The following is a 26,978-nucleotide window of genomic DNA, read 5'->3' on the forward strand; positions in this document are numbered from 1 at the left end:
TAAAGGTGCAAAAAAGCTCAGGCCTGTGGATACCCAGAGTAGTACTTTAGAGCTGCAGCTGCCCCTCCCTTCCGCTTTAGAACGCAATGTACCAGGGGTTGGACAAATCAGCAGGCCCAGGACAAATAAAAGGGATGATCTCTAGAATTTACACCAGCAGCCACACCTCTCTCTGTAGAGTTCAGCCACTTTCTCCTGCTCCACCTCTTCTTGAACCACAGATGGAGGGCTTTGGACACAGCGTAGATGCTGCTGACGCTGGACTGTGGTAAGGGGACTTCAAGCCTAGACCCCTTCCCATGCTATCAGCTCTATAACAAGCCTCTGAAGGTTTCCCTAGGGATATCCTAAGCTGGCACCTACAAGAGAAATGCAGATCCATCTGATTGCTTTGCAGAAGAGAAGGGTGAAATTTCTGACTTCTGGGGAATCCGTTCTCAAACCCCACCCCTTCCCTTGAGAAACTGAGGAAGTGCCCCAGTGCTCGAGGGGTGACAGAGTCTCCCTTTGATGGTAGGGAGAGCCCTAATAATCTGAAATGTTTTCAGATTGTCCCAAAAACTTTCTTAGCACAATTTCACTCTTCCTTCTGAAGCAGAATCATAGGGACAAACTCCCAGAGGGAAAATAACTAAAATCTACATTTGGTACCCATGCTTACCTTGGGAGTACAGAATGGCAGATTAAACCCAGTAAAGACCAAGCCACAGATGGAAGCAGATTCCTCTGTACACACTAAAAATGATCAAAGTAATAAAACATATATTTTAAATAATCCTAACAGTCTTTGAGGAACAGTGCTGTGAAACTGTGCTCAGGAGGTCTGTGGCTACTCTAAACAAACTATAGCTATATCTCTTTTTGTACTTCCTGAGAAGATATCATAAGAATGTGAGAAGGGCTTTCAGCCACACCTAGAAGATTAGGAAAGTGTTGAGCTGTCATTCCCCGTCCTCCCTGCTCTTGCTCCCTGCTTACCCCATCTCTATAGAGCGAGTGGGTGGGGGAACACAACAGGACTCAGGATGGAGGTATGTTGCTGGCAGCAGCTTCTGTCTCAACTTGCTGATTTATTTAAAAAGGCAATGTACTTAGAGTGGAGTCAGCGTACTTATAAAGGCAATGTGCATCTCTCTCTCTCTCTCTCTCTCTCTCACACACACACTGTGTGTCTCTGTCTCTGTCTGCCATGCCGTCTCCCTTCCCTCCATTTGTGCTAACTTGTAGAGTGTGAAGCTACATTAACAATATGTTAACCCTTGAGGGTTCAGCCGAGTGCTAGTTCATCGTTTAGCAGTAAGACATTCCCTGGGAAATATCACACCCTCTTCCACCCTCTGACTTCACCACCTCAACCAAGCTTCACAATCATCGTTGCTGTGTACAGTATTAAATTGGTTGTTTAAAATGTATACTGTGTATATAATATAGTCTTTTGTCTGGTGAAAAAAAATTCCCTGGAACCTAGCACCCCCAATTTACATAAATTCTTATGGGGAAATTGGATTCGCTTAATGTCGTTTCACTTAAAGTCGCATTATTCATAAACATAACTACAATGTTAAGCGAGGAGTTACTGTAACATCATCTCTATTCTGATGGAGGAATCCCCAGTAAGTATGCATTGGTATGCCATTCCATTCCCCGTCACTAGACGGGATATCATTATGGATGCATCTTTTTTAGGCTGGAGGGCTTTCAGCGTAGGGCACTTGGACTAACGCTCCCAGATTGCAGATGTGAATCCTGGTCTCTTGTGAAGTCCAGGAAGCTTGCAAAGCCTTTTTCCCATAGATTCAAGATAACCATATCATCATCATGTCCGACAATATGACAGATGATTTTTACATTAACCAGCAAGGACAAGTGAGATCCATTCCCCTGTGTGCAGAAGCAGTCACCCTATGGAAATATCACATCAGCAATCAAATCACCCTGTTGGCAACTTACCTTCCAGCAGACCAGAATGTGCTCGTGGACTCCTTCAACAGACACTTTGCTATCAACTACAAATGGGAGTTACAAGACTCCACGGTAGACAGTATTTTTGCTCTGTGGGGAACTCTTGCAAGGGACCTGTTCGCCTCTCAAATGAACAAATTGCAATATACTGCTGCAGAGGAGCCGTAGACTTCTACTCTCAGAGAGAGCAACAAAGAATCCTGTGGCACCTTATAGACTAACAGACATTTTGGAGCATGAGCTTTCATGGGTGAATACCCACTTTGTCAGATGCATGTAGTGGAAATTTCCAGGGGCAGGTATATATATATGCAGGCAAGCTAGAGATAATGAGGTAGTTCAATCAGGGAGGATGAGGCCCTGTTCTAGCAGTTGAGGTGTGAAAACCAAGGAAGGAGAAACTGGTTTTGTAATTGGCAAGCCATTCACAGTCTTTGTTTAATCCTGAGCTGATGGTGTCAAATTTGCAGATGAACTGAAGCTCAGCAGTTTCTCTTTGAAGTCTGGTCCTGAAGTTTTTTTGCTGCAGGATGGCCACCTTAAGGTCTGCTATAGTGTGGCCAGGGAGGTTGAAGTGTTCTCCTACAGGTACATGAGGCAGGTAGGAGTTTAGACAGCTTACAGTCCTTTTTCCTTTGTAGAGAGGTGAAGTGAGTAATATAGATCTCCTGTCTTATTTTAGTGAAGTCCGTTTGTATGGAAGCTTGGTTATTGATGAGAGTCTCCAGGTTGGAGAGCTCTTTTTTGATGTTTTCCTGTTTGCTGTATAGGATGCTGATCAGGTGGCTCCTCAGTTTTTTTGATAGAGTATGGCATAATCTCTCACTGTGGTCTATGTAGTATGTAGATAGCAGTGGATTTTTTACCTTTAGTCCATTTGGTATGATGTCCATCCGTTTGCATTTGGAAAGGAAGATGATATCTGTCTGTATTTGTGCAAGCTTCTTCATGAGGTTGATGGATTTCCACTCCATACGGCTAAATGCAGTGCCTTGCATGGTGTCAAGTATCAGAGGGGTAGCCGTGTTAGTCTGGATCTGTAAAAGCAACAAAGAATCCTGTGGCACCTTGTAGACTAACAGACGTTTTGGAGCATGAGCTTTCGTGGGTGAATACCCACTTCGTCAGATGCATGTAGTGGAAATTTCCAGGGGCAGGTGTGTATATATATATATGCAGGCAAGCTAGAGATAATGAGGTAGTTGAATCAGGGAGGCAGTTGAGGTGTGACGAACTGGGTATTCACCCACGAAAGCTCATGGTCCAAAACGTCTGTTAGTCTATAAGGTGCCACAGGATTCTTTGTTGCTTTTACAGATCCAGACTAACACGGCTACCCCTCTGATACTCTCAGAGAGACATTCTCCTCCTTCCATGGTCAGACCTTCTATGCCCTCCCTCCCTTACCACTCCTACCTCAGGTCTTATGGGATATTTTGTCAAGACACGGCACAAGTCGTCATCATCATCAGCCTCCAGTGACCCAGACAGTTTTGGTTTCCAAGTCTCTGATGCATGTTGTTTCTATCGATCAACATTCCGTCTTCTTCCAGTGTCCTGACTCAGGGAAAAGGCAGCATCAAGCATCCCATCTCCAAGCACTCCATCTCAGGGCTTTTGGATGGGTGTAAACTCTACAACATTTGTGTTCTGAAGTTATGCAGAGCATTCTTATTACCAGTAATAAAGATTGCACTAGAAAATGCTACACTGAAAACGGAAGCATTTCTCTTGTGGGAGCAACAAAAACTTATATTCCCAGAGATTGCAGGTATTCCCCTTATTTTGGACTCGCCTCCGCTCTCCCCCGCAAAACAGTGGGTCTTTCCGTTAACTCTCTTCGAACCACCTGGCAGCAATCAGCGTGTACCACCCACCTTCACGTGGTTACTCAATTTTTGCTCTCGCATTGACAACCAGTTTTTGGAAGGGTCTACACAGAATCTTTCTGCCAGTAAGGAAACTTACTCCTCAATGGACTTTAAATCTTGTTCTTTCAGTGCTCGCTATTCCTTTGAACCACTAGATATGTGTTCCGTGTCTAATGGATAGAAGAAGATTGCATATGTGGTAGCCATCACCTCAGCCAGGAAGGTGGCTGAGCTCAGAACACTGATGGCAGATCTGCCTTACACTATATTTCCTAAAGACAAAGTCCCATTGCATTTACATCCCAAGTTAACCCCCAGAGTAGTTTCAGAGTTTCACCTGAACTAGTCAGTTCACTTACCTGTGGTTGTTTTTTTACCCCCTACCCCCCAAAAAACCACATTCATCTGAAGAAGAGAGGAGACTTCATTCCCTCGACATGTGATGAGCCTTAGGGTATGTCTAGGCTTGAAATGCTACAGTGATGCAGCTGTGCCTCTGTAGCACTTCAGTGTAGACACTCACTATAGTGATGGGAGAGTTCACTCATTGCTGTAGATGATCCACCTCCCCGAGAAGCAGTAGCTAGATTGACAGAAGAATTTTTCTGTCGACCTAGCACTGTCTATGCCGGAGGTTAGGTTGGTATAGCTGGGTCTCTTAAGGGTGTGAATTTTTCACACCCCTGAGAGAAGTAGTTATGCTGATGTAAACTCTCTGTGTAGACCATCCCTTGTCCGTTTACCTACAACAGACAAAACCAATCAGAATATCTCCCAGATTGTTTGCTTGTTTATTGCTGTAGCAGAAAGAGTTTGAGGTCAAGCTATGTCTTCTCAGTGGATATTTAAATGGATCTTGGTCTATTTCTTACTCTGCTATAAGCTATCTTATATTTGTCCTTCTCATGGGGTGAGGGCTTATTCTAAGAGGACAAGCAACATTGGTGCTGTTGCTTCTGGATATACCTCTGCTTCACATTTGCAGAGCAGCTACTTGGAGTTCCATCCACACATTTGTGAGGTGATATGGTTTAGTACAGGACTCCTCCACTGATGCATCCTTTGGGATTCAGACAGCTCTGCCACCTGCAACCTTGCACCCTCCTCCTACCTGAGTACTGCTTATCTGTCACCCACAGTGGAGTACACATAGGGGCCAACCCTTGAAGATGAAGAGAGGTTCTTCACGATGTGAGAGCCCTATCTGTATTTCACTACCCACCCTCCTTCCTTTTTGCTTTAGATTGTTCTTGGATTTGCAATAGAGACGGAAATGTCACCTGGGCAAGGATGAGACAACCTATCTTTCGTGCACTTTAGGAAAAGGCAAAGTGTAACCCTTGGTCCATAAGGTCCAGGCCCTCCAGACATGCCTTATGCCTTCCCCAAGGAAGCAGGTGTGCAGTTTTTTTTTGGACTAGCTGATACCACTGATTTATTCCTGATTTCTCAACCATTGCAGCCCCTCTTACCGATCTTCTCAAGAATAATAGTCCAAAGAAGGACCAAAGGTTGTGAGGAGGCTTTTCAAACCCTGAAAGCCCAGCTCTGTTGAAAACCCATCTTGTACAGCCTCGACTTCACCAAGGAGTTCCTGCTACAGACCAATGCTTCGGATGTGGGCATAGGGACTGTTTTATCCCAAGTAGTGGAAGGTGATGAGCACCCCATCTTATACATCAGCTAGAAGCAGTTCCCAAGGGAAAGGGCTTACTCCATGATTGGAAAGGAAGCCTTGGCAGTAAAATGGGCTATCGACTTACTCTGCTACTACCTTCGGGGTGCTCACATCATGCTAGTCACTGACCATTCCCCTCTCCAATGACTACAGGCCATGAAAGATAATACCCCTGAATTATGTGATGGTGCCTCTCCCTCCAGCCCTTTTCTTTCCACATCCAACACCAGGCTGGCAGAGCATACATGAATGCTGACTTCTTTTCACAAGGTAGAGGAGATGAGATGGGGAAGGTCAGATTCCAAATGGGGCTATGAGGATGGGGAAATGTGTGACTGTGCAGAGAAACAGCCTGCCAGCACAGCATGAGTTAAGGAGAACCTTTGAGCCCTGCTAGCCCTGCCCTATTATACCTGCAGCCAATGCCAGGCCTGGAGGGGGAAAAAAGGAGACATTTAGTCTAGTTCAGGGCTGACTGGCGAAGAGGCAGGAGCTAGCTTCTGCCCTACTTGACAGGAAGGAGCACTAGCCTGCTGGTCAAGGCAGCCAACAGGGAGCATCTTCTGTCTCCTAGCCAAGAGAGACAGCGGAGGAGTCCTGGGAGCCTTCGGCAACTGAAGTAACTGTGTAACTACAGCCCAGAGACATTGCAAAGTTTGGAAGTACCAAATTGATGGCTGCTCCTCCCGAAAGAGCCTGGAACTGCAGTAGGGCACCACCCAAGATCCACAAGAGGGTGCTCCAGGAGGCAAGCCACCCCAGCAAATTGGACTATAGGGGCCACACCCCAAACTAAATGGAATCTGGTAGGAAGTAGCCCAGAGTAGTGGATTTAGAATCCTTCCTCAGAGAACCCCCTGTTCAGTGGTCCTCTCACACAGGGCCCTGGGCTGGGACCCAGTGGAGTGGGGGTGCCTAGGTCCTCCTGTTCCCACTGCCCGAAAGACTGAAGCACCTTAACCAGGGAAATAAGGGGCCAGACGTCAGGCACGCCAACAACTAGGAGAAATTCACCACCACCACCATCACCACCGCACACCAAATATAATTAAAGCATCTGTAATTTAGGAAAGAGAGAGGGAATTATCCTTGTGTAAAAGTTTTCTCGTTGAGAAAGAAATTAAGAGGCAGGGCACTCTCCTTCTGCCCGCCCCCCCCCCCCAATGCTAATGGTAAACTAAAAAGAAACTTTTTTTTATGTTTGGCTACTTTTATTTAGCACACAGCAACTATGTTGGTTCAGAAATCCTTATCAGTACTTTTATCACTGACACAGCATGTGTTCTTAAGAAAGTAAACTTTGGAGGTTGCATCAAGTGACCCAATGGGAAGAAAGCATTATTTTGTATTTTCTGCAGAATAGAATTAAAAAAAAACCCCTGAAGTTTTAGTTCTCAGACTAATCTCTAAAAGCATTAAGATGACTCTGATCTGTATAAATGGCCTTTTAGAACTATCTAATTCTTTGTTCATTTTCTTTGCTGCTTAGGATTTCATGTTTTTTGAACAAACTGGGAACAAGCAGCAGCGAGCAGGAGTATGGCAGTAGAATCTACTGTTGGACTTAAAATATGCTTACGGAGAAAAGTTTCACGCTGCTTTGTGCTCTTTTTCTAAAATACATTACAAAAGTCCAGTATATATAGAACATCTCTGGATCTTTTGCTTATTGCTAGTTTCTTTTGTAACTTAGGGTTTATTGTTTTGAAATTGCAAATACAATTCAATACCTCTGATATTAATATAGATTAAATCTGTATAAATAATGTGAAATGTTTGTGAATCTTCCGTGACTGGAATTTAAACTGCAAAATAATTTCTTTATTCTTGTGAGCACTTCATAGAAGATCTTTTACAGTACAGAAACATTGGGAGTAATTCTCTGTCACTTGCACAAAACTACAGTTGATCCTACAAGAAGAGCAGAATTTTTAATATTCAACGTTGGCAATGTTTTGAGATTATATATATATATATAAATTCAGTTCTCTGTAATTGTATATTGTATATTAAACACTAATCCTATATTTTGTTTAATTATGATAAAATAGATATCAGCATTCATATTTTGATGTTTGTAATCTATGATTGATATATATAAAAGAACATTATATGAGAGCAGAGGTATAAATGAAAGGTTGATTTCTTCCACTGTGTTCATCTGCATCGCACAATTCAGATGTAAAGTTGCCCAACAGAAGCAGAGTGCCTCACTGTAATTTAACTGCGTGCTAACTGTCTAGTGTCATTGTGATACTGGCAAAAGTGATTCCTAAAGACATTGTATACAGCTGGAAGTCTTTCAAAATTAACAGTTTACCCAAGCAAGATTAAAGCAGATATAACCTCTATTTTAAAAATACCATTTTCCCACTTACCTAGAACATGAGGGAGATTTTGGCGTTCTGGGTTAAAATTTGTTACAGTTGTTGATCGACCACTTTTTAACTATTTTAAAAGCTGGATCATATAGTGGCCTTTAAACTCATCTTATTTTGATGAACTTTTGATTCTTTGTAGTATGATGGAAACATACATGTATGGCAGTTTGTACCTTTAGAGAGAATCACTTGCACAATAACTACAGTTGATCCTAGGACCAAGGCAGATAGATAAATATATTTAGAGAGAAAAGAAAAAAGTAGGGGGGGAAAAAAAATCTGTCAGGAACAGTATTTGGTCCTGCTAGTGAAAGCAGGGGGCTGGACTCGATGACCTTTCAAAGTCCCTTCCAGTTCTGCGAGATAGGTATACCTCCATATATTTAGGAACAATTAATGATTTCTCTCTCTTCTTGCTCTGGTAATATCCTTATTCCTCTTCCCTGCCACTGATCGAGGCAGTGGCTATCAGATGTATTTAAGAAGACTTAGTAAGTTAATTTATTTGTAAACCCAGCAAATTGGTTATGGAAATAGGGAGAGACAGACATAAAGAGTCCATGATGCTATTTTTATATAAACAGTTTTCAACAGTTTTGTCTCCTCTTCTTGATTATGATTTAGAAGCATTTTTATTTTAACTGGGTAAGCATTTGTCAGTTCCCAGCCCCGGTTCTCACAAGCACACACTTGCGTCTCAGTCCCAAATGTTTATAACATGCTAAGGGTGGCATTTTTGTGTACGTTCCTCTTTCTATCTGATACTAGTGACAAGCCTATTCTAATTACTTGTTCACTTTTCTCAAACCACATTCCTTTTGTTTAGTTATCCAATCTTTTTAAATGTGCCAGTGACTTTGCTGAAATAATAAAAGGCAGATGAGCCAAAGAACTCTGCATAGTGCCCATATTATTATTTGTTACTATTTGTATTACCTTTATGTCGTGGACCAGGATGCAGTGTGCAAAACAAAAAGACAGTCCCTGCCCCCGAAGAGCTGACAATCTACATATAAAGCATGAAAGATGCACACAAACTGAGGTGGGAGTACAGGGAAACCATGAGAATGAGCTTGTCAGCATGATAGGTTGTGACCGCAGCACATCCACAATCTAGCCATTCTTTGTAGGCTTCATGGTAAATAAGAGTTTCAAGAAGGATTTTGAAGTAGGATAAAGAGGTTTGAAGTACTTTTGCAGATGTTTACATCTGATGAGTGTACATTTGTTTTAACTCCTGCATGAACGCCAGTGTATACCTACAAAAATATTCCCTACAATCATTACCAGTTAACACAGCCAACCACTAGCTACACCTAACTTGCCCCAGTGCCTTTTCCTCTTTGAGTGAAGATGCTGCACAAACATCACTTCAAACATTGTCACATTAAAAACATGTAAAAACTCTTTCAGCATTGCTGTTGATGTTGCCAAAACAAAGTATGCCTGCTATATTATCCAAGGTAATATATATTCTGATGCTTAAGTCATAGGACTAGATACTTGGGTCCAGCCAAGCCACAGAGGTTGGGGAGAAATGTGGCTATAAGCTTTCTCAATTCTGGAGTTAGCTGGAGGACAAAATGTTCCCCTTCATAACTTTTAGCAGCCTAAGGATTGTTCTAAATCACTCCATATGGAGTATTCCACTAGGGATCATTCTGCTGTGTGAGGATTGCCTGAGTGCGCTGCCTTGCATCTCAGCTCATTTCTTCCCAGGAGTGAGGGAACCAGGAGTGCTACACCAGATTTACATCACTTGGGAATTTTTGGGATAAAGGCATCACCAGCTGTCCTCCAAATGTAACTCTTCATCCACAGAGGATGTAGAGGCAAGAGCCAGGTTCCTGGCTCATATTATTTACAGTTGTTCTTATTCATTATTCAGTTGTGACAGAAGTGGACAACAGGATTTAGGTCCTGCTGGATTTCTCCTGCTTTTAGAAAAAATGATGATTTTGCTTATCTCAGGAGAAGGAGGGAGAGAGGAAAACAAACTGGAAATAAACTAATGTATCTTTGATTTAGTGCCAGTATGAGTATGGCAAATTTTCTTTTAAATATATTTTTAAAAAATTAACTCGCTATTTGGCAAGCCACAAGAGGTGGTTTAGAGTGTTATAGTTCTGTAATCATGCCTGGTATTACATGTTCACTAGTTGGACTATTCATAATATTCTTCTGTAGCTCATCCATATTTGTTACACTCTTCTTTTAACTGCAGCATTTATTTCTCTTGTTTGTGACTTCTATTATCTATAATATTGAAAAAAATGTTTACTGAATGTAGTAATGTTCCCTCAACTTGTTCTCTGAATTAACAGGGTACTTATTTCCTTTTTATTTAACTAAGGGGATGATACAGCTTCCATAAAATAAAGTGGAGACACACCTGCTGAATGCACCACCAAAGCAAATAATTTTACAATTTAATCATCATATTCATAAATATTTGTTTTATGTTAAATGAAAGTCAAACTCCAGTTTATTGAGCTCTCCCAGCTGTCATCCCAAAATAATTGACTTGTTTTACAGCCTTTACACTTAAGTTTCTTTACCTTAGCAGTGTTGGTTCCTTTTAAATAACCCTTTAATGATTCCCAACTTTTCTCTTTGGGTTTACACTGTAAAAAAATAAAAATAAAAAAGGAAACAACCCCCCCCCCCACAACATCACCAGAGCTTGATGCTGAAGTATGTTTAAGCTGTGTAGAGGGTCATGGGTTGTGTATGCAAAAGTGGCTTTAAGTGGTAAAAGTGGCTTTTACCTTTGCTCTGCATGGCCCGCCCACTACATCACTTTATGCTGGCTGCAAGAGTGACAGGGACCAAAACCCCAATGAGTTTTGGTGTAGCACAGGGAGTGCCAGCCTTTCCCTCTTTCCCTGTTGTGCTGGTAGTAGCAAAATTGAGAGGTATATGAAGCTCTGTGTTGGCTCTGACAGTAGGGAGATTGTCCCTGGTTAAGCTGGTGTCAGGGCTGGTTTATGTTGTCAGTGCAATGCGAATGACTCTTATTACATCAGAATGTTCACCCTAATAATTATCTCCCATTATTATTTATTTATATAGAAGTAATGCCAGTCATGCATCGGGGCACCAATATGCTACGGACTATACAAACACATCACAAAAGGGAGTCTCTCCCCCAAAAATCTTACAATCTGAACTCAGTGTCATTTAATAAAGGTTTCAAATGCTATGTTGGTCTTACCTTTCCAATCTTGGGACATATATTGCCCTCCATGGTGTAAATCCGATCTGAATGTAGGATCAAACACTTTAGTATCTCCACTAGCCTGTGTTGCAATCACAAATTCGTGCAAAATTGTGCCCTGCATGGGGGTTCAGAATGCCACTGCCACTTATTTATGGTGGCTGACAGCAGTACAAACATCATGTAATAACCACAATCACTACAAATACACATACCAACAATGGCCAATCAAACTGGGAGTAGCAACATGTGGCAATGGCTAAAATAATATAACTGTTCAGGGAAAGGACCTACAGTGTATCTCTAAACATATCTAATGGTATCTTTCTAATATATGTTTCCTTTTAGGACGTGATTTTTTTTAACATTATTGAGACTGGTGGTAATAATAGAGCTATCCTCTCCAGTCACCGGATGCTGGAAGTTATCTACCCCAAGATGATGATAAAATAACAAAATCTTCTATTTTGATATAATAACATGATGGCACAAAGGATGTGATGTTGAATTTTACAATAGGTTACATTTTCAAAGCAATGCACAGAGGTGTAGTGGTACAACTATCGGCGAAAGTTACCCAGTTACACTCACTCCCTATGAACAACCATGAAAATGTAGGGTCTCATTTTATGGGCAAGTGTCCCTCGCTGAGTATCTTGCATAGCTTGAACTTTAAATGATGAGAAGTATATCTTCTAAAGTTAGTTACTTTTTTGGTAAGAGGCAAATTTAGCTGTGATACTATAATACTGTAGTTTTATCTGTACATAATATTGTGCGAGATATATTTTGACTCTGTTGTAATTTACTGGTTTTAGGGGATTTATATTTTGTCAGTATTATATGAATTGGCAGCAGGAAATTAAAAGGACATTAGAGGTTTAATCTTGTTTGCATTGAAATTTATGGCAACAATTCCAGTTGCTTCTGTGGGAGTAAGCACAATCCCTATGACAGCCTGAACAAGAAAACGTACGTACAGATAGACTTATGGGGGGGATTCATGTGGCTAAATACATCAGTGTTGTTTCATAGACGCTAACATCCAACTGCTTCAGTTCCTTTTATAGCCCAAGAAAGTAGTCAAGGGCTAGGATTTTCAGAGGAACTTAGGTTTGGTATCTAACTCCCTTAGCCTTCTTTGAAAATCCCATCCATTATCTAATTAAATCCTTTACTGTCTTCTAAATTTGTTCTGCTGCTGTATTTTTAGTTCTATTCAGCTGAATTCTGTCTGTTTATGCCTGTTAGAATGTAAATAACAGTTTGCTAAGGACCACATTGTGATACCCTTACTTGTGTTGACTAACACCTTACCTCATAACTAGCCCCCTTGGACTACTTGTGGAGTGAAATGCTACTCCATATAAATACGGGTATTCCAATCAGACCCTAAATAACAGCAAACTAAGGACCCTATTCTGCAGCCCTCCTACTTTTGAGAAACACTTGCTCAGGATGGTTATGTTGTTAGAATATTCCTAGTTCTATATGGGGGATGCAGCTGGCAGCAGAATATCCTCTCACATACAATGTAGGCAGTGGCTTTTCCATATAAGGAGAATAAAGGACCCAAATATCCCCAAGTTCCCAGCTAGACTGCTGTATCTATATTAGGCTAATATCAAGAACGTTTATCGAACTCATACATATACAGACAGGAATACATTTATTCATACCATTCTAATATAAATGATTGATACATTTATTACTACCCAACATTCTTGGAAGATATCAGAGGTAAAAGTTATCTCTGGTGTAACTCCCTTGACTTCAACTGGATTATAATAGCCATGACTTTGAAGCCTATGTGTAACCACAATGGCATCATCAAAGCTGTTCTAAGAGACTACTAAATTACCTAAGAAATGAGTATCTACTTATTTCCTGTATATTGCAAATAGACAAAGAACAGTTCTTTAGTCAAATCAGTATTTGGGTGTTCCCTGTGTGAAGACTCTCAGAAGCAGAAATGACAGTTCTCCACAATGCTTATTTCTTAATCACCCTTTGGTCTCCAATAATTTTGTTAAAACATACTGATTCCTTAAATTCTTCCAGAACCTTTTGGTAGCAAAAAGGGCCAAATTCATCCTTGACATAACTCCAGTGAAAGTAATCGGTCAAATTCATCCCAGGTATCACACTATCATGCTTTACAAACTTCATTTTGGGGGAAAACCCTTAACCACATCTAGCTTTAATATATCAACAGCAAATCTAGAGTTCTTCTCTTTCTTATCAGCCAGACCATAAGGCAATCCATTTTATCTCCTGCTCATAAATCCAGGCTTTGGAAAGCATTATAAGATTTTCAGCTTGCAATGTGTTATTCAATTCCATCTTGGTTAGATAAAACTGTTACATAAAACCTTTATAGAGTGAGAGTCACAGATGGATTTCTCTCGATCTTTTAATGACCTCTCCAGCTGTATCATGTGTAAACTTTTATCTCCAGTTGTACAGGCCAAAATACAATCATTTAATGGAACCACAGTCTCTGTAAAGTACCTGGAAAGACATATTTGGTGTGATTCCCCCCCCTGAAAATATCCTTAATCTCAGTTTCAGCAAAGACAATCAATGCATTATAAGGAAATAGGTCAAACCTCCTTAATTTTTTGGCTTGAGCAAGATCAGCTTTACTGCTAATTGACTGTCATGGGGGAAGGGTACTTTTTTGGGTAGTGTACATCACAGGAGGGCATCAAGAGCAAGAATATGTCAGTTCTTATTAGAGAATTTTGAGGAAATATATTGCTAAGTCCCCCTTTTTTTTTAGCACCAAAGGGGAACCCTTGTGGCCATGACACTTCTTGTCTTTGTGTCCCTAGTAAGAGAAAGCTTCACCAAAGCCAATCATGTCATAGCACAAACTAAAGGATCAAAGCTGATCTAGGAGAAACTTGGACCCAGAGAAACTGCTCTGTCAGGCTAGGGAAGTAGAAAGGAAACAGCTAGATCCCAGTGAAGCCTCACTCACCTAAGACAGCTGAGACTCATTGGTAATCATTGGAGTTCTCAAGAAATGAATGCTCAGCCCAAGGGAAGAGTAAGTGTGTGAGAGAAGAATCCTGCTGTCAGTGGTATGTACCAGGCAGACAAATATCTAGAACATGCAGTGCTACCAATGCTTGTGATTTCTGTAACATTGGGTGTGTTTCTTAAAGCCTCAGCTCTTGGAATCATGAGCATCTCAGCTCTCAAATTTTAAACGTATGAAGAAAAGCTTCAAAATGTAACCTAAAGGTGTAAAACCCAAGTGGTAAATATAAAGAACCCAAAATATATCTTAAAAAAACACACACACTATTTTAAGCCACTCATGATTTGTGGGTGGGAGGGAAGGTGTATCATTTCTGATTGCTTGGGTTTGGAAAACAACTTATTTTTGTTTTCTTTTGATTAACCAATTGAAAGGCTTAAGGTGACTCTGAAGTTCAGGATTCTGACAAATGAGGTTTGATTTTGTTGAGCCCTAAACAACAAAGGCCTGATTTTCAAATAGATTGAGCACCTGCAACTCCCATTGATTTCTCTGGGAGTAATTGGTGCACAGCAACTCTGAATATGAGGGTGTATGAGGGAAGGCCTCTTAAAGAAGGCGGCTACAGTTAGGCTAGGACTGGTATGATTTGTGTGGGCCTGTCTGCACAAAAGTGGAAAATGGTCTGACACATCAGACTTGAAGCATTTCTCTGTTAAGATGAGGAGAGGAAGGATCTAAATGAGTACCAATTGCAAAATAAAGCCCCTCCCCTACACCCTTAGTACAATATGCATGATATAGAGAGTCAAATCTGAGTTCCTTAATTTGTAACCAATCTTTAACTCAGGCAAAATCCCAATTGAATTTAATAGCGTAGACATAGAATAAGATTCTCAAATGTTGAACATAAACTGCACCACTAATTGTAATATACATACCCTTATCTTACATGGCCCAAATTCAAAATGTTCACCGGGCATGTAGAGCTAGTACCAATAGTAGCCCAATTGACTTCAATGGACTAGTCACAATAGTAAACTCTAATGCTAGTAGCTTTTGCAGGATCAAGCCCTCAAGGGGAGCTCTTGTTACTCAGTATCTTCCAGGTTGTGGTTCATATATAGTAAATGCAGGTTTAAACAGCAAACTTGGAGGTAATTGGATCCCTGTTAGACAAATGTAAGTTAACAGTGGAAGATGGACAAATTTAAATCTCAGTCTATGTAAAAGGGCAAAGCTCTACATGATTTCTGCTCAACAGTTTAACTTCCTAATATGCTTGCTCTCCTGTATATTTTCTAAAGATCCCTTCTCCAGAATGGAAAAAAGATATTGTTTTGTTCCATTTTTCTGGGGTTTTCTAAAGATCATAAAGTTGCACATAAATCTGACTCTACTAAGAGAGACTAATATGGCCAATGTTTTAGTGCCATTATACAGCTTGACAGCACTACCTCACCTAGAAAACCAATTAGCTAATCTTAGGATAGAAAAAATCCAGTGAAATAGGCCGATGGTGGTCTTTGATATAAGGAGGTGCCAAAGAGATTCAACACTGCATATTCAGGAAGTACCGCCTAGGATGACTTTAAACTAGCTTTTGCAATCTCCCAATTCGGCCCTGGTGCAGGAGGCGGTACAGGAGCTGCTTTAACTGTAGCTGCCCTAAAGGGTGGGTGCTCCATTAGATTACCTCCTGGCAAACACTACGGGACTAGCAGAGTTGGGCTACGGTTTTAGGCTTGAAAACACGAACACCCCTGCCCCGCCCCTTCTCTGAGGCCATGCCCCCTGCCCCGCCTCTTCCTTCGAGGCCCTGCTTCTCACCCCATCTGTGCCCCGTCTCTGCTGCGTGCTCCACGGTCCCCTGGGACTCGCCCACAGAGCCACGCTGGGAGGAGCTGACGCCGAGCCTGTCTGTCTCCCCAGGGGGGCCACAGTGGGCTCGGTTCCCAGAGCAAGGGGCCGGGGTGGGGAAATGGAGGCACAGCACGGGGGGTCAGTCCCTGGAGCGAGGGGCCGGGATGGGGAAGTGGAGGCACAGCACAGGGGGTCGGTCCCCAGAGCGAGGGGCTGGGGAGGGGAAATGGAGGCACAGCACGGGGGATCAGTCCCCAGAGTGAGGGGCCCGGGTGGGGAAATGGAGGCACAGCACGGGGGGTCAGTCCTCGGAGTGAGGGGCCGGGATGGGGAAGTGGAGGCACAGTGCAGGGGGTCAGTCCCCAGAGCGAGGGGCCGGAGAGGGGAAATGGAGGCACAGCACGGGGGTCAGTCCTCGGAGCGAGGGGCCAGGGTGGGGAAATGGAGGCACAGTGCGGGGGGGTCAGTCCCCGGAGCGAGGGGCCGGGGTGGGGAAATGGAAGCACAGCGCAGGGGGGGGTCGGTCCCCAGAGCGAGGGGCCAGGGAGGGGAAATGGAGGCACAGCGCGGGGGGTCAGTCCTCGGAGCGAGGGGCCAGGGAGGGGAAATGGAGGCACAGCACGGGGGGTCAGTCCTCGGAGCGAGGGGCCAGGATGGGGAAGTGGAGGCACAGCGCGGGGGGTCGGTCCCCAGAGCGAGGGGCCAGGGAGGGGAAATGGAGGCACAGCACGGGGGGTCAGTCCTCGGAGCAAGGGGCCGGGATGGGGAAGTGGAGGCACTGTGCAGGGGGTCAATCCCCAGAGCGAAGGGCCGGGGAGGGGAAATGGAGGCACTGCATGGGGGGTCGGTCCCTGGAGCAAGGGGCTGGGGAAAATTAGGGGTGGGGGATCAGCTAGGTTACACACACACCCAGCGAGCTCACCCCACCCCAGCAGCCCTTGCCCCAAGTCCACTAACTGGCTTTGCCAGGCTTGGGCCGCAGCAGCAGCTTGGCATGGAGGAGCCACCTTCCGGAGGCACCGGAGAGCTAGAACATCCTGCTTGTGGCAGCGGCGAGCCCCAGCCATGGAAGATCCGGTGCGGCGCAGGGGGACAGCAGCCCTGCAAAGGTGGCGCCGCGGGGAGCAGCCACGTCCCCGCCCCTCCTGCCCAGGCAGTGGCCTGGTGTTCCTCCCCCCGGGGGCTCCTGCAGGCTGCAGCGGATGAATGCAGGTGCTGCCCCTCAGCTCTCCCCTCGCCTAGAGTCACCATATTTCAACAATCAAAAAAGAGGATGGGGGAAAGCCCCACCCTAGCCTCCACCCACTCCCTCTCACTTCCCATCCCCTGACTATGCCCCTTAGAGGCCCCAATTCCCCCCCCACTCCTTGTCCCCTGAGTGCCACCTCCTGGGACCCCTGTCCATACCTGCCCTCTGGGACCCCATCCCCATCCAACCCCCCCTGTCCCCTGACTGCCTCAACCCCTATCCACACCCCTGCCCCTAACTGCTCCCCCGGGACCCCACCCCCATCCAATCCCCCTGCTCCCCATCCTCTGGACCGCCCCCCACCAAACCTCTGCCCCATCCAACCGCCCCCTGTCCCCTGACTGCTCTGATCTCTCTCCACACCCCTGACAGGCCCCTCCCTGAACTCCCAACCCATCCAACCCCCCCTCCCCTGCTCCCTGACTGCCCCCCGGGACTCCCCTTACCATGCCCATGCCGGTCAGATGCTGGATCCACATGGAGCCAAACCAAACAGGCTGCTGCGCGCACAGCCCCTCCCCTGCAGAGTGCTGAGGCAGTGGGAGAGGCAGCAGTGTTGGTGTCTCACACTCCCGGGAATCGCAGAGCCTGAGCATGGAGAGCGGGGAGTCGGGGGTGCTTGGGGGCTGCCGCCTGCATGCATCTGCTGCAGCCTGCAGGAGCCCCCAGGGGATGGGGGGATGCTGAGCTGCAGCCTGGCCAGGAAGGGCTGGGGCCGTGGCTACTCCCCTCTAGCGGCGCAGCTGCCTTTGCAGGGCTATTGCCCCCCCTGCGCTGCGCTGGCTCCTCCATGACAAGGCTTGCTGCCGTTGCAAGCTGCTACTCTGGCTCTCTGGTGCCTCCAGAAGGCCGCTCCTCCCTGCCAAGCCAGGGCACCACTTTTTGGCACCCCAACCACTTGGCACCCTAGGCAACCACCTAGTTCGCCTAGTGGTTGCACCGGACCTGAATGCCTGCACATGGAGAATTCTCCCTCAGCCAGCGGCAGTGGAGGGGAGAAACCCTGCCTGGCTACCACCACTTAATTTTGACATAAAAGATAATAAGATAGTGACTGGTGCTGTTGAGAAGGCTGCCTGCTCCTGGAAATACTCTTTGCCTTATAGAAGCTTCACTGCCTCTAACCCCAGTTTAAAAACAACAACAAAATAAATAACTAACAACATAACACCAATCACCATGTTCATTGATTTGCATGTTATTCTCTGTTCCCAACCAAATCTAGCTGGGAAGGTTTTTTTCACAAAACTTCTGTCAGAAAATGCCAGTTCATTAACACCAAAACTTTTTTGGGAATGTACCAGTTTCAACAAAACTCTCATCAGGAAAGGTTCCCTCAGCTCGAGAATGGAACACTGGGGGGCTTGGCAAGAGGAGAGAGGGACTGCAGAATAGCCATTGGTCAAGATACTCAGCAGGGATGCAGGAGACACAATTTCAGGTCTCTGCTCTGAATTGGGTATAGCAGGGACTTGAACCATGATTTCCTAGCTGAGCGTTCTACCTGTCAGGCTATTGAGTCAGTTTCTACCTTAAGATCCTCTGTTGGAGCTGTTACACTATATAAATAATTAACTATGCCTTGGGCCAGAGACAGACAGACTTTATATCCCACTGGTTAGGACACTCAACTGGCAGGTTCAGGCCCAGGCTGACGTTCCTGCTCCAATGAATGTTTAATTTTACAAGTGGAACAGCTTCAACGGGCAAGCTTGAGAGACCCATCCCAGCATAGCCAATTGCCTGGTGGTTGGAGCAGTCACCCGGGAGAATGGCAGAATAGGGACTTGAACCTGGGTCTCTCAAGTGAGTGCTCTAACCAATTAGTTGTTCTGGGGTGGTTCTTTTTCTCCCAAGTTAAAAAAAAAATTAAAAGGTGTCTGTTTTGTCCCAATGCAGAATAGGAAAATGGAATTTCACATAGTTTTGTGGGACGGGAAACTCATTTGCTTCCCAGCTGTCTTCTCAACCTTTTGTCTGTGTTTTGTCTTTTTGTCCCCAATTCTGCAAAAACTTATCCAGGTGCTCAACTCAATGGGACTACTTGTGTGGTTAAAGCTGGGTAAAAGTGTAAGTGTTTGCAGGATTGAGGCCTTAGACTGTAAACTGACCACAGCAGGGACTATTATCTATGTTTGTACAGCACCTAGTACTGTGGAGTCCCAGCTTCACTGGGATCCATAGGCACTAATGTAATGGAAATGTTTAACAGAAAGCACTTAATGAAATTAGACAACAAATGTGCAAGAGGTAAAATTAAATATATTTTAATATACCATATTGCTAGACTGTATGATTTGCTGCTTGACAATACTGAAGCAAATAGACTAGTAAGATTTGGAAATGACTAGGCATTTTTATAAAGAATAGCATCTGCACATATACTGGCAGGATAAAATTTCCAGTGTGATCAGTTCTTGTGTTTCTGGACATAAACTTCCCACCAGCAGCGGTGAAAAATTTTTTTACACTAAGCTGTGTAATGGTACACCGGTGGATCTCACTTTTTATATGATTCCAGTATCAGACACAAGATACCAGAACAGATGGAGCACTGGGCTATTCCAGTCTTACAGTGTTGATGTTCTAATATAACTAAGAAAAGGCCAGACTGTAGCGAAAGCTCTATTAAAAGCTACATCCAGGGAGATTCTATTTTAAGAAAAAAAATTACAGATTAAGGACTAAATGCCCTTATTTTTACATAATCATTAAATAAATTACTTGTCTTTTTAATCTTTACTTTTTAGAACTACTAAGACACATTAATACAATTATACAATAAATTAAATGAAAACAAAATTCCCATTAATGGTATTTGATCAGTTTCTTTGCTTTTGTCTCCACAAATCAATATAAGATACAACTTGCATACAAAACCTTCTCCCAGTCATCAAAGCAACAGGTGATATAACATCACCATTTATTTTTTCCTTTTGATTTGACAGTGTAAATGACAGTGTTTGCTCTGAGTTTATGCAACTATTAACTTCAAATTGGTTCTGCATGATCTAGTGATGAGATAAAACTAATACTTACCACAACTCATTATGATGTAATAAAACAAGTTGTTTGGAAGAGATACAGTCAGAAAAAATAATAAATCTGGAGTTTTAGGAAGAGCATTTAATGATAGTATGCTCTGAAATCTTCTTTTGTTTGAAGATTATTTTGTCTTTAACCTTTAACAAACTTGTAAATGACTCCAAGTATGAAATCCATCTCGGCACAGAGGGCCTGCACCAGGGTACCTTAGACTACCACTAAAATCCTTCATAAAAACCTTCAGTGATGCACTTGTTTAGGCTGTCTGCATTAGAGGGAAAATTTCACTTCATTGCTAAAGCCTAAATACACAGGTTTTATGTGGGTGCAGTACAGAAGAGTGGATTGGCAATGCAGAAATCCATCCACCCGACACAGAGCTGGGGCATGGGTCTGCAGCACAGTTCCCCTACCTAATATCAATAATTTCAGTCTTTGGGCTGCAAAAATAATGGAGGTGCCTTTGTATCACTTGTATGTAGGCTAGGGCTACTGGAAATATGTAAATGAAGATCCCATGACCTTTCCTGGGTTTCCCATCCTTAATTGCTGAGGCTGGTATGGGGAACTCTTCCAAGTCATGTAGGTAATACAGAGGCCACGTCTTTACAGCTGTCTTCTGCCACCCCTCTTCCTCAAATATATATAGTCGCAAAACATTGCTTGACTGTTTGAAAGCCTTGGTCCTTGTTCCACAGGAGACTTTTATGCTGACCCCAATTACACTTATTTTTCTGCCAGCATTCTATATTAAAGCAAAGAGAAATGCACAGAAATAAGGGTAAACCATAATGGGAAGAGAGACCAAAGCAATTAGTGACTAATCATAATAGTGTAGTGTTTATAAGAGCCTCTTCAGGCAACATTTTCATTCATTTGGAGTCAAACAGTGTCTGTACACTCAATGTACAATAGGGGGCAGTGTTATCATAGTTTATTTCAACATGTAAAAACTGTTCATAATTCACATAAACCAGGGCATTCCACTATTCATTAGAGGATTGCTCTGCACCCCTTTAGTCCTGGGTCCATAAAGGCTGTAGGGAAGATGCGTATTTCATAGGTAAGTGGGCAAATGCTGCTAAACTGCCATAGCACAGTGTATAAAAATGAGAGGATGTTATGCACAAAAACTATAACATCCATGCAAATGTTCATTACAGGACTGCATCAAGCAGTGGGTGACAAATGCAAACCCCTAAACATGGAAACCCCTAAACAAACCACAGAAGCTGAGGTTTATGGTTTAAAGCTACAATGAAAACAGTCCTTGAGAACTAGAAAAATAAAAAAACAAAGCAGTGCACAAATTTAAATGACCTAAATATAATCTCTGAACCCACTGGTGCCATTGGCAGACACTAACTAGTTTAGGGCCCTAAGGCGTGGCCCTACATCAATATTTTACTGGTATCATGAGGGTACATATCTGTGTATCATATAGACCGCAGATTGCAGTTCAACCCCTGATGTACATACTGCTGCACTACATAGCCATGATTATTTAGAAAGAGACAAGTTTAGAACTGTAATATCTTTTATTGGACCAACAAAGATAATACCTTACCCACCCTGTCTCCTTAATATCCTGGGGCCAACATGGCTACAACAACACTGCATATAGTGACTATTTACAGTTTGAATGGTGTACCAACCTATCAGATGCTTTATAACTTGTATTACCTTGTACTACTACTAAAGAATCTAGCCTATTTTCTGGCTCATTTATGCCCAAATATGGAACCTGCACACTGAATATACCTCTGGTGAACTTGGCCCACTTTCTTGACATCTTTTTGTATTTTCTTCAGTTATCTTTGACAAATCCCAGTCCCACTGAAATGCTATTGACTTCAATAGGACAGATTTCAACTCAGAATCTGTACTGTTTCCACTTCATTTATTTCAGTTTTTCAGGTTAAACTCTGGCGTCAGTGACACTTGTGTAAATCTGGAATAGGTAATTGATTTCAATTGGGATATTCTGGATTTACACCAGCATAGATAATAGCAGCACTTGGCCTACAGAGTTTGAACAAAGTGAATTCTAAATGCTCTAAATTTGATGAGAATTCACAACAGAACTGCAAGCTAACAGCTAAGGTCAGCTCTGGCCTCTGTTAACCGATGCAACCAGCTCCGTTTCTAAGAACTGATTATAAATTGAGTTGTACAAGAGTAACAGGAAAGACTTTATTTCATTGCCTTTCTCTTCTTCTAATAAACACAGTAATGCTATGTAATAAGTAAGATGCAACATTTTCCTGCTTCACCAAAAAGTATTGTCCCACTCTTCAGCATCCAGAATTAGTGGATACATGGAAGTGTGGGCATCACAGTAGACTGAAGCTCAGTCTACAATCATTGTGTTAATGTTCATATTCTGCTGACTGCCAAACCAGAGAAGGGAGGATGCAGGAAAGCAAGTCTAGCGAAGTTGTTGAACACAGACAAGGGCTCACTGTATCCAATCCTCCTTTTCCAGTAAACAACCTGTAGAAAGACAGAGAGCAGGGGTGAGCTAACACAAAAATGTGCCAAGCACTGGAACTGGAATCCAGCAGCTGAAATCAACAAGAGCTCACTTTTTAGATTTCTGTTTTTTATTTTTCCATGAAGAGATAAGTTGATCAAACGGCTAAATTTTTTGGAGGGGAAGGGGGCTAAGTGGAGAGGGAGACTATTCCTTGATATAAATCCACTCAATTTATTTGTACTGTATGTGTTCCATTTTAGCATTCACCTTCCAATGATATTCTTATCAATAAATTCGGATGTTTACACAAAATGCAAATATTGGAAAAAACTAATTAAAAGCAAATTTTGAAACCATAAACGTACATATTCCCTCAGTAATGTGCTTATAAGAGTTATAGGGTTTCACTCCAAGAGAAGAACAATGCCATGTAACCCAAGTGTGCAGATAAAATAAATCAATACCTCCTCAATTGTTAATATCTAATTCTTCCAACAAGCTATTTGCACAGGAATCCACAACTCAGTAACTATTTAAAAAAATAAGTTTATTCACCAATGATTTTGAATACCCAGTAGAGTTGAGAAAAATAATAGTTTGTTAATGGACAAGTTACAAACTGAAAACAAGTTAAATTGGTCAAATCTTTCACTAAAATTATTTGTCCAGCTCTGTCAAAAAGGTGAAAATAAAGGTTTATGAAATATGTAGTTGACTTTAAGAGTCTGATCCAAAGCCCAATGAAGTCAGAGGGAATTGGATTAGGGCTTTAAAACAATGTTTTTGTTCTGAACCCTGTTCCCAGGAAAACTGTTGTTTGCCATGGAAGAGGAGAGGGAGGAATGAATGAACACTCATTGTAGGCCCAATTCTGCAATGTGCTGAGTACCTCCTGGAAGGGGCAGAATGGTTGCACTTTGCACCTTGCACCTTGCAGGTTGCATTCAGCACCTCACAGAATTGGATCTTACTTGCTAAAGTCTCCAGGTACCAATTTCAAAACTAACTGTGCCAATAGTACTCCAGATCAGGAGAGTTTTTATATATGAGTATGGACTTATATTTTAAAACAAACCATGTTTAAGCATCAAGATAAGAAGGTTTAAAATGTACATCACAAAAGCAATCTGATTACACCAGTTTTGAAAAATTTTCATAAATCATCCTTGGCAGAAAATCTACCTGCCCCTCTCCCACCATGATAATTTAAAACTAACTTGCCCATTTAAAAAAGATTGCTTTGCCCCAAGTTAGTAGAGTTTTGTAACTTTGGATTAGATGATACCCACACTTCTTATGTGGTTGCAGGCAACCTGCATTGTGGATCACATATCTTACAATGCACCCAAGGCATATGGATATGTATCATAACTACACCCTTTGTTATGTTTTATTGATTATCTAATACACTGCTCAAAACTCATTGGCACATTATGTTTTAGAGGATAATTTAAGGTAAGGAAAAGGAAGGAAAAAACCAAGTAGTGTTGCGAAGATGTTAAACCAAAAACTTTTAGAGCTTTATCCATGAAAGTGTTTTTTTCCTTTTCTTGATTTATCATACAATATATAAACAACATACCTGAATTAATTGAGGCATTTATTAATTTAAAACAGAAATTTTGCTCTCATGGAGATTCCTGATTGTGCGAAGCTGTAGTTATGTTGGTTTTGATGAGCTTCTGTTAGCAACTGTCAGAAAACAGACAAATATCAAGTACAACAGAAGACTTTCTCTAGTTTGCAGATCAGTGTACATATGGGGCACTATCACTTTTCAGATTTGAGGAGTATTCAATGGAAGAGCCAAATCATATGCCCCAAACTAGAAAAGCCTGTGGAAGGGCAAGGAAACTCAAAATGTTTCTTGGAATCATCCATCAAAGGCAGAATATACTTACCCTGTCAACCAGGGAGTGGACAAAAGGTAGCGCTCCTAACTCATGGAAGTTCCAACATCCATCATCTGCTGAAGGCCAGGATGGTTGTGCAGATGTTGTTGCCTTCACAAGACTCCCAGAGCCCCCTATGCCAGTATGGCTTTTCCACCAAGTGGCGGCTCACAAGCTCCTATTTCAGTGAGCGTTTGCATATATATGGAGGCGCAGTCTGAGCTTATTAATGTTGGCGGGGTCAGCACTGATTCCAACAAGTATTCCTCTCTGCATTTGGAGGAGGATGAAGCCATGGGGAATGGCCATTCCCAGCCTCTGCCCCCACCCTTTCATTCATCTATTTATTATGTACCCATGCATCTTTATATTACCGACATTAGTTGTTTCAAAGCTGCTTAATACCCATATACCAAAGCCCACTTTCTTCCCAGCCATACTGTGCCTACTGTGGCAGTCCAAACCTCCAGAGATCACAGGCTGAAACTTGTGTGGAGCTGGAGGGAGGGGGATTGAAAACTGACAAGTCATATAGGGTTTCGTCAACTTGGTAGGGAAAAAAAGGGAGGAGATGATCCAATGCAGTCATCCAGGCATATGCTGTGACTCTAGAGGCTTACCAGTAATATAAACAAAATCAAAATCTGTCTTCCCTGCAAGTGACTGGGCAACAAGTGTCTCATGTGACTCTTCTCTAAAGAAATTCCACAGGACAAAGCTTGGGTTTCTCTGGGGCTGAAAGAAAAAAAGAAAACAACTTGAAAGATAATTATAAAGCAAATCTATGCCTACACCACATCAAAAGCAATTTGCTAAAGAGAACGAGTAAAATTACAAGGGCTGCAAAAAGTTCACTCTCTTCAAGAGATGAAGAGAAGGCACATTCTTATTTAAAAAAGAACCCTACTCAGAAGGCTAAACAGGAAGTACAGATTCTTTTTTAAAAATGAACATGCCCTTTTGAGATCCCTGGAATCTTGGCTGACAATAAATTTGCTTCTTAACCAGCAGTTTTTTCATCCATCTGAGCCTGAAAATTTAAGTAATGTAAAGCTGAGTCTGGTCCAAAATGACAACCGCAACTGGCTGCCGTTGAAATGGAAAAAGGTGTATGGATGGCCTACGTGCAGTCGGGTTCAGATGAATAGCATTTGTTTATAGAAATTTTATATTCAACTCTACAGACAAATGTCTAACCCTGTAGCATTGGAAGGTCAAAACCTTGTTCTTTGTAATTTATTTTTCTGGTTACCTGGACTGATTTATTTATTTATTCTGATTAGCCACAAAAAATCCTGCCTTACTTGCCATAGGCATGTGATTTACTACGTCTTCCATCCTGGTGCCAAAGAAGACAGGAGGACCTACTCTAATTGTTCAACAGAACAGGCTTATTTTGATACACTGCAAGTGGGTTCACCATTGGATAGTTTAAAGACCACGTAATGGGATTGTCATGAGGAAAGGAGATGAAAGAATAAAGAGCAGCACTTACCAGCTTCCCCTTGTTAGACCAATAAAAATCTTCCCATTTTCCCACCCTAACTTGTAAGATCACCCATCAACAAGTCTTGGGTTTGCCACCTGGGCATGAAATGGGCCCATAGGTTATGGTTCAGCATTTGTGGAGTGTTGTCTTGGATTGTGTATGATTTTTGTTTGGTTGCAAGGGTTCTATTGATCATCACATTTGGGATTCAGGACAGATTTTTTTCCTGTGGTAGATTCGTCTTGTCTTCAGAGGGATTATCATCTTCCTCTGGAAATCACAAATCTGTGCTGGGATTGGATTTCATAACTACTTGAGACATAGTCCAATTAGGGGTTTGTGAGGAGTGGAGGCCTCAGGGTCCTGCCACACTCACCCAAGAAAGGAGCAGTGGAAAGATCCTCCAAGCAGGCTAGAATGGCTGCAAGGGAAGCACCCAATCACAGAGGCTTCAGGAAGCAGCTCAGTCAGGACCCAGGAGGGTCCTATAAAAAGGATCTGCAAAGCTAGAGATAGGTAGTTCATCGTTGGAGTTAGAAGAGCATAGGACGTGCTCCTGGCTGGTTGAAGGGAGTTGCAGCATAATGGGCAAATCAGTGCTAGTAAGGACTGGGGGAGTGAGAAAGAGCTCTTGACTGGCTGCTGGGCCTCACCTTAGAAGAGCCCTGAGCTAAGGGTAAGGCATCAGAGTAGGCTGGGGCTGTGGGGAAGTGGTCCAGGGAACTGAAGGCAGTTTTTCTAAGTGGACACAGCAGTTCATGGCTGCTCTTCTTGGGGTTCCTGGTCCCACCCACAATAGGCCACTGAGGAAGGGCCTACAGCTTGACAGCAGTAAATCCTCTACCCTTAGAAGGGGACTGAACTATCAG

The 26,978-nt window shown here is 42.9% G+C and overlaps 1 protein-coding gene across 7 annotated transcripts in view; it reads left to right on the plus strand.

Moving 5' to 3' along the window:
* Nucleotides 1-8,785, plus strand: part of LOC115657201 (phospholipid scramblase 1-like) — a 45,351-nt gene extending 36,566 nt beyond the window's left edge. For all 7 annotated transcript variants that reach the window (XM_030574654.1, XM_030574660.1, XM_030574656.1 and 4 more), the window contains exon 9: nt 7,001-8,785. In XM_030574654.1, coding sequence (XP_030430514.1) covers nt 7,001-7,060 — 60 coding nt within the window. In that variant the 3' untranslated portion in view covers nt 7,061-8,785. The remainder of the gene's footprint in view (nt 1-7,000) is intronic.
* The last annotated feature ends 18,193 nt before the right edge of the window (nt 8,786-26,978 follow it).

This window comes from Gopherus evgoodei, chromosome 9 (genome assembly GCF_007399415.2).
Source record: "Gopherus evgoodei ecotype Sinaloan lineage chromosome 9, rGopEvg1_v1.p, whole genome shotgun sequence".
In the NCBI taxonomy this organism is placed as follows: Eukaryota; Metazoa; Chordata; order Testudines; family Testudinidae; genus Gopherus; species Gopherus evgoodei.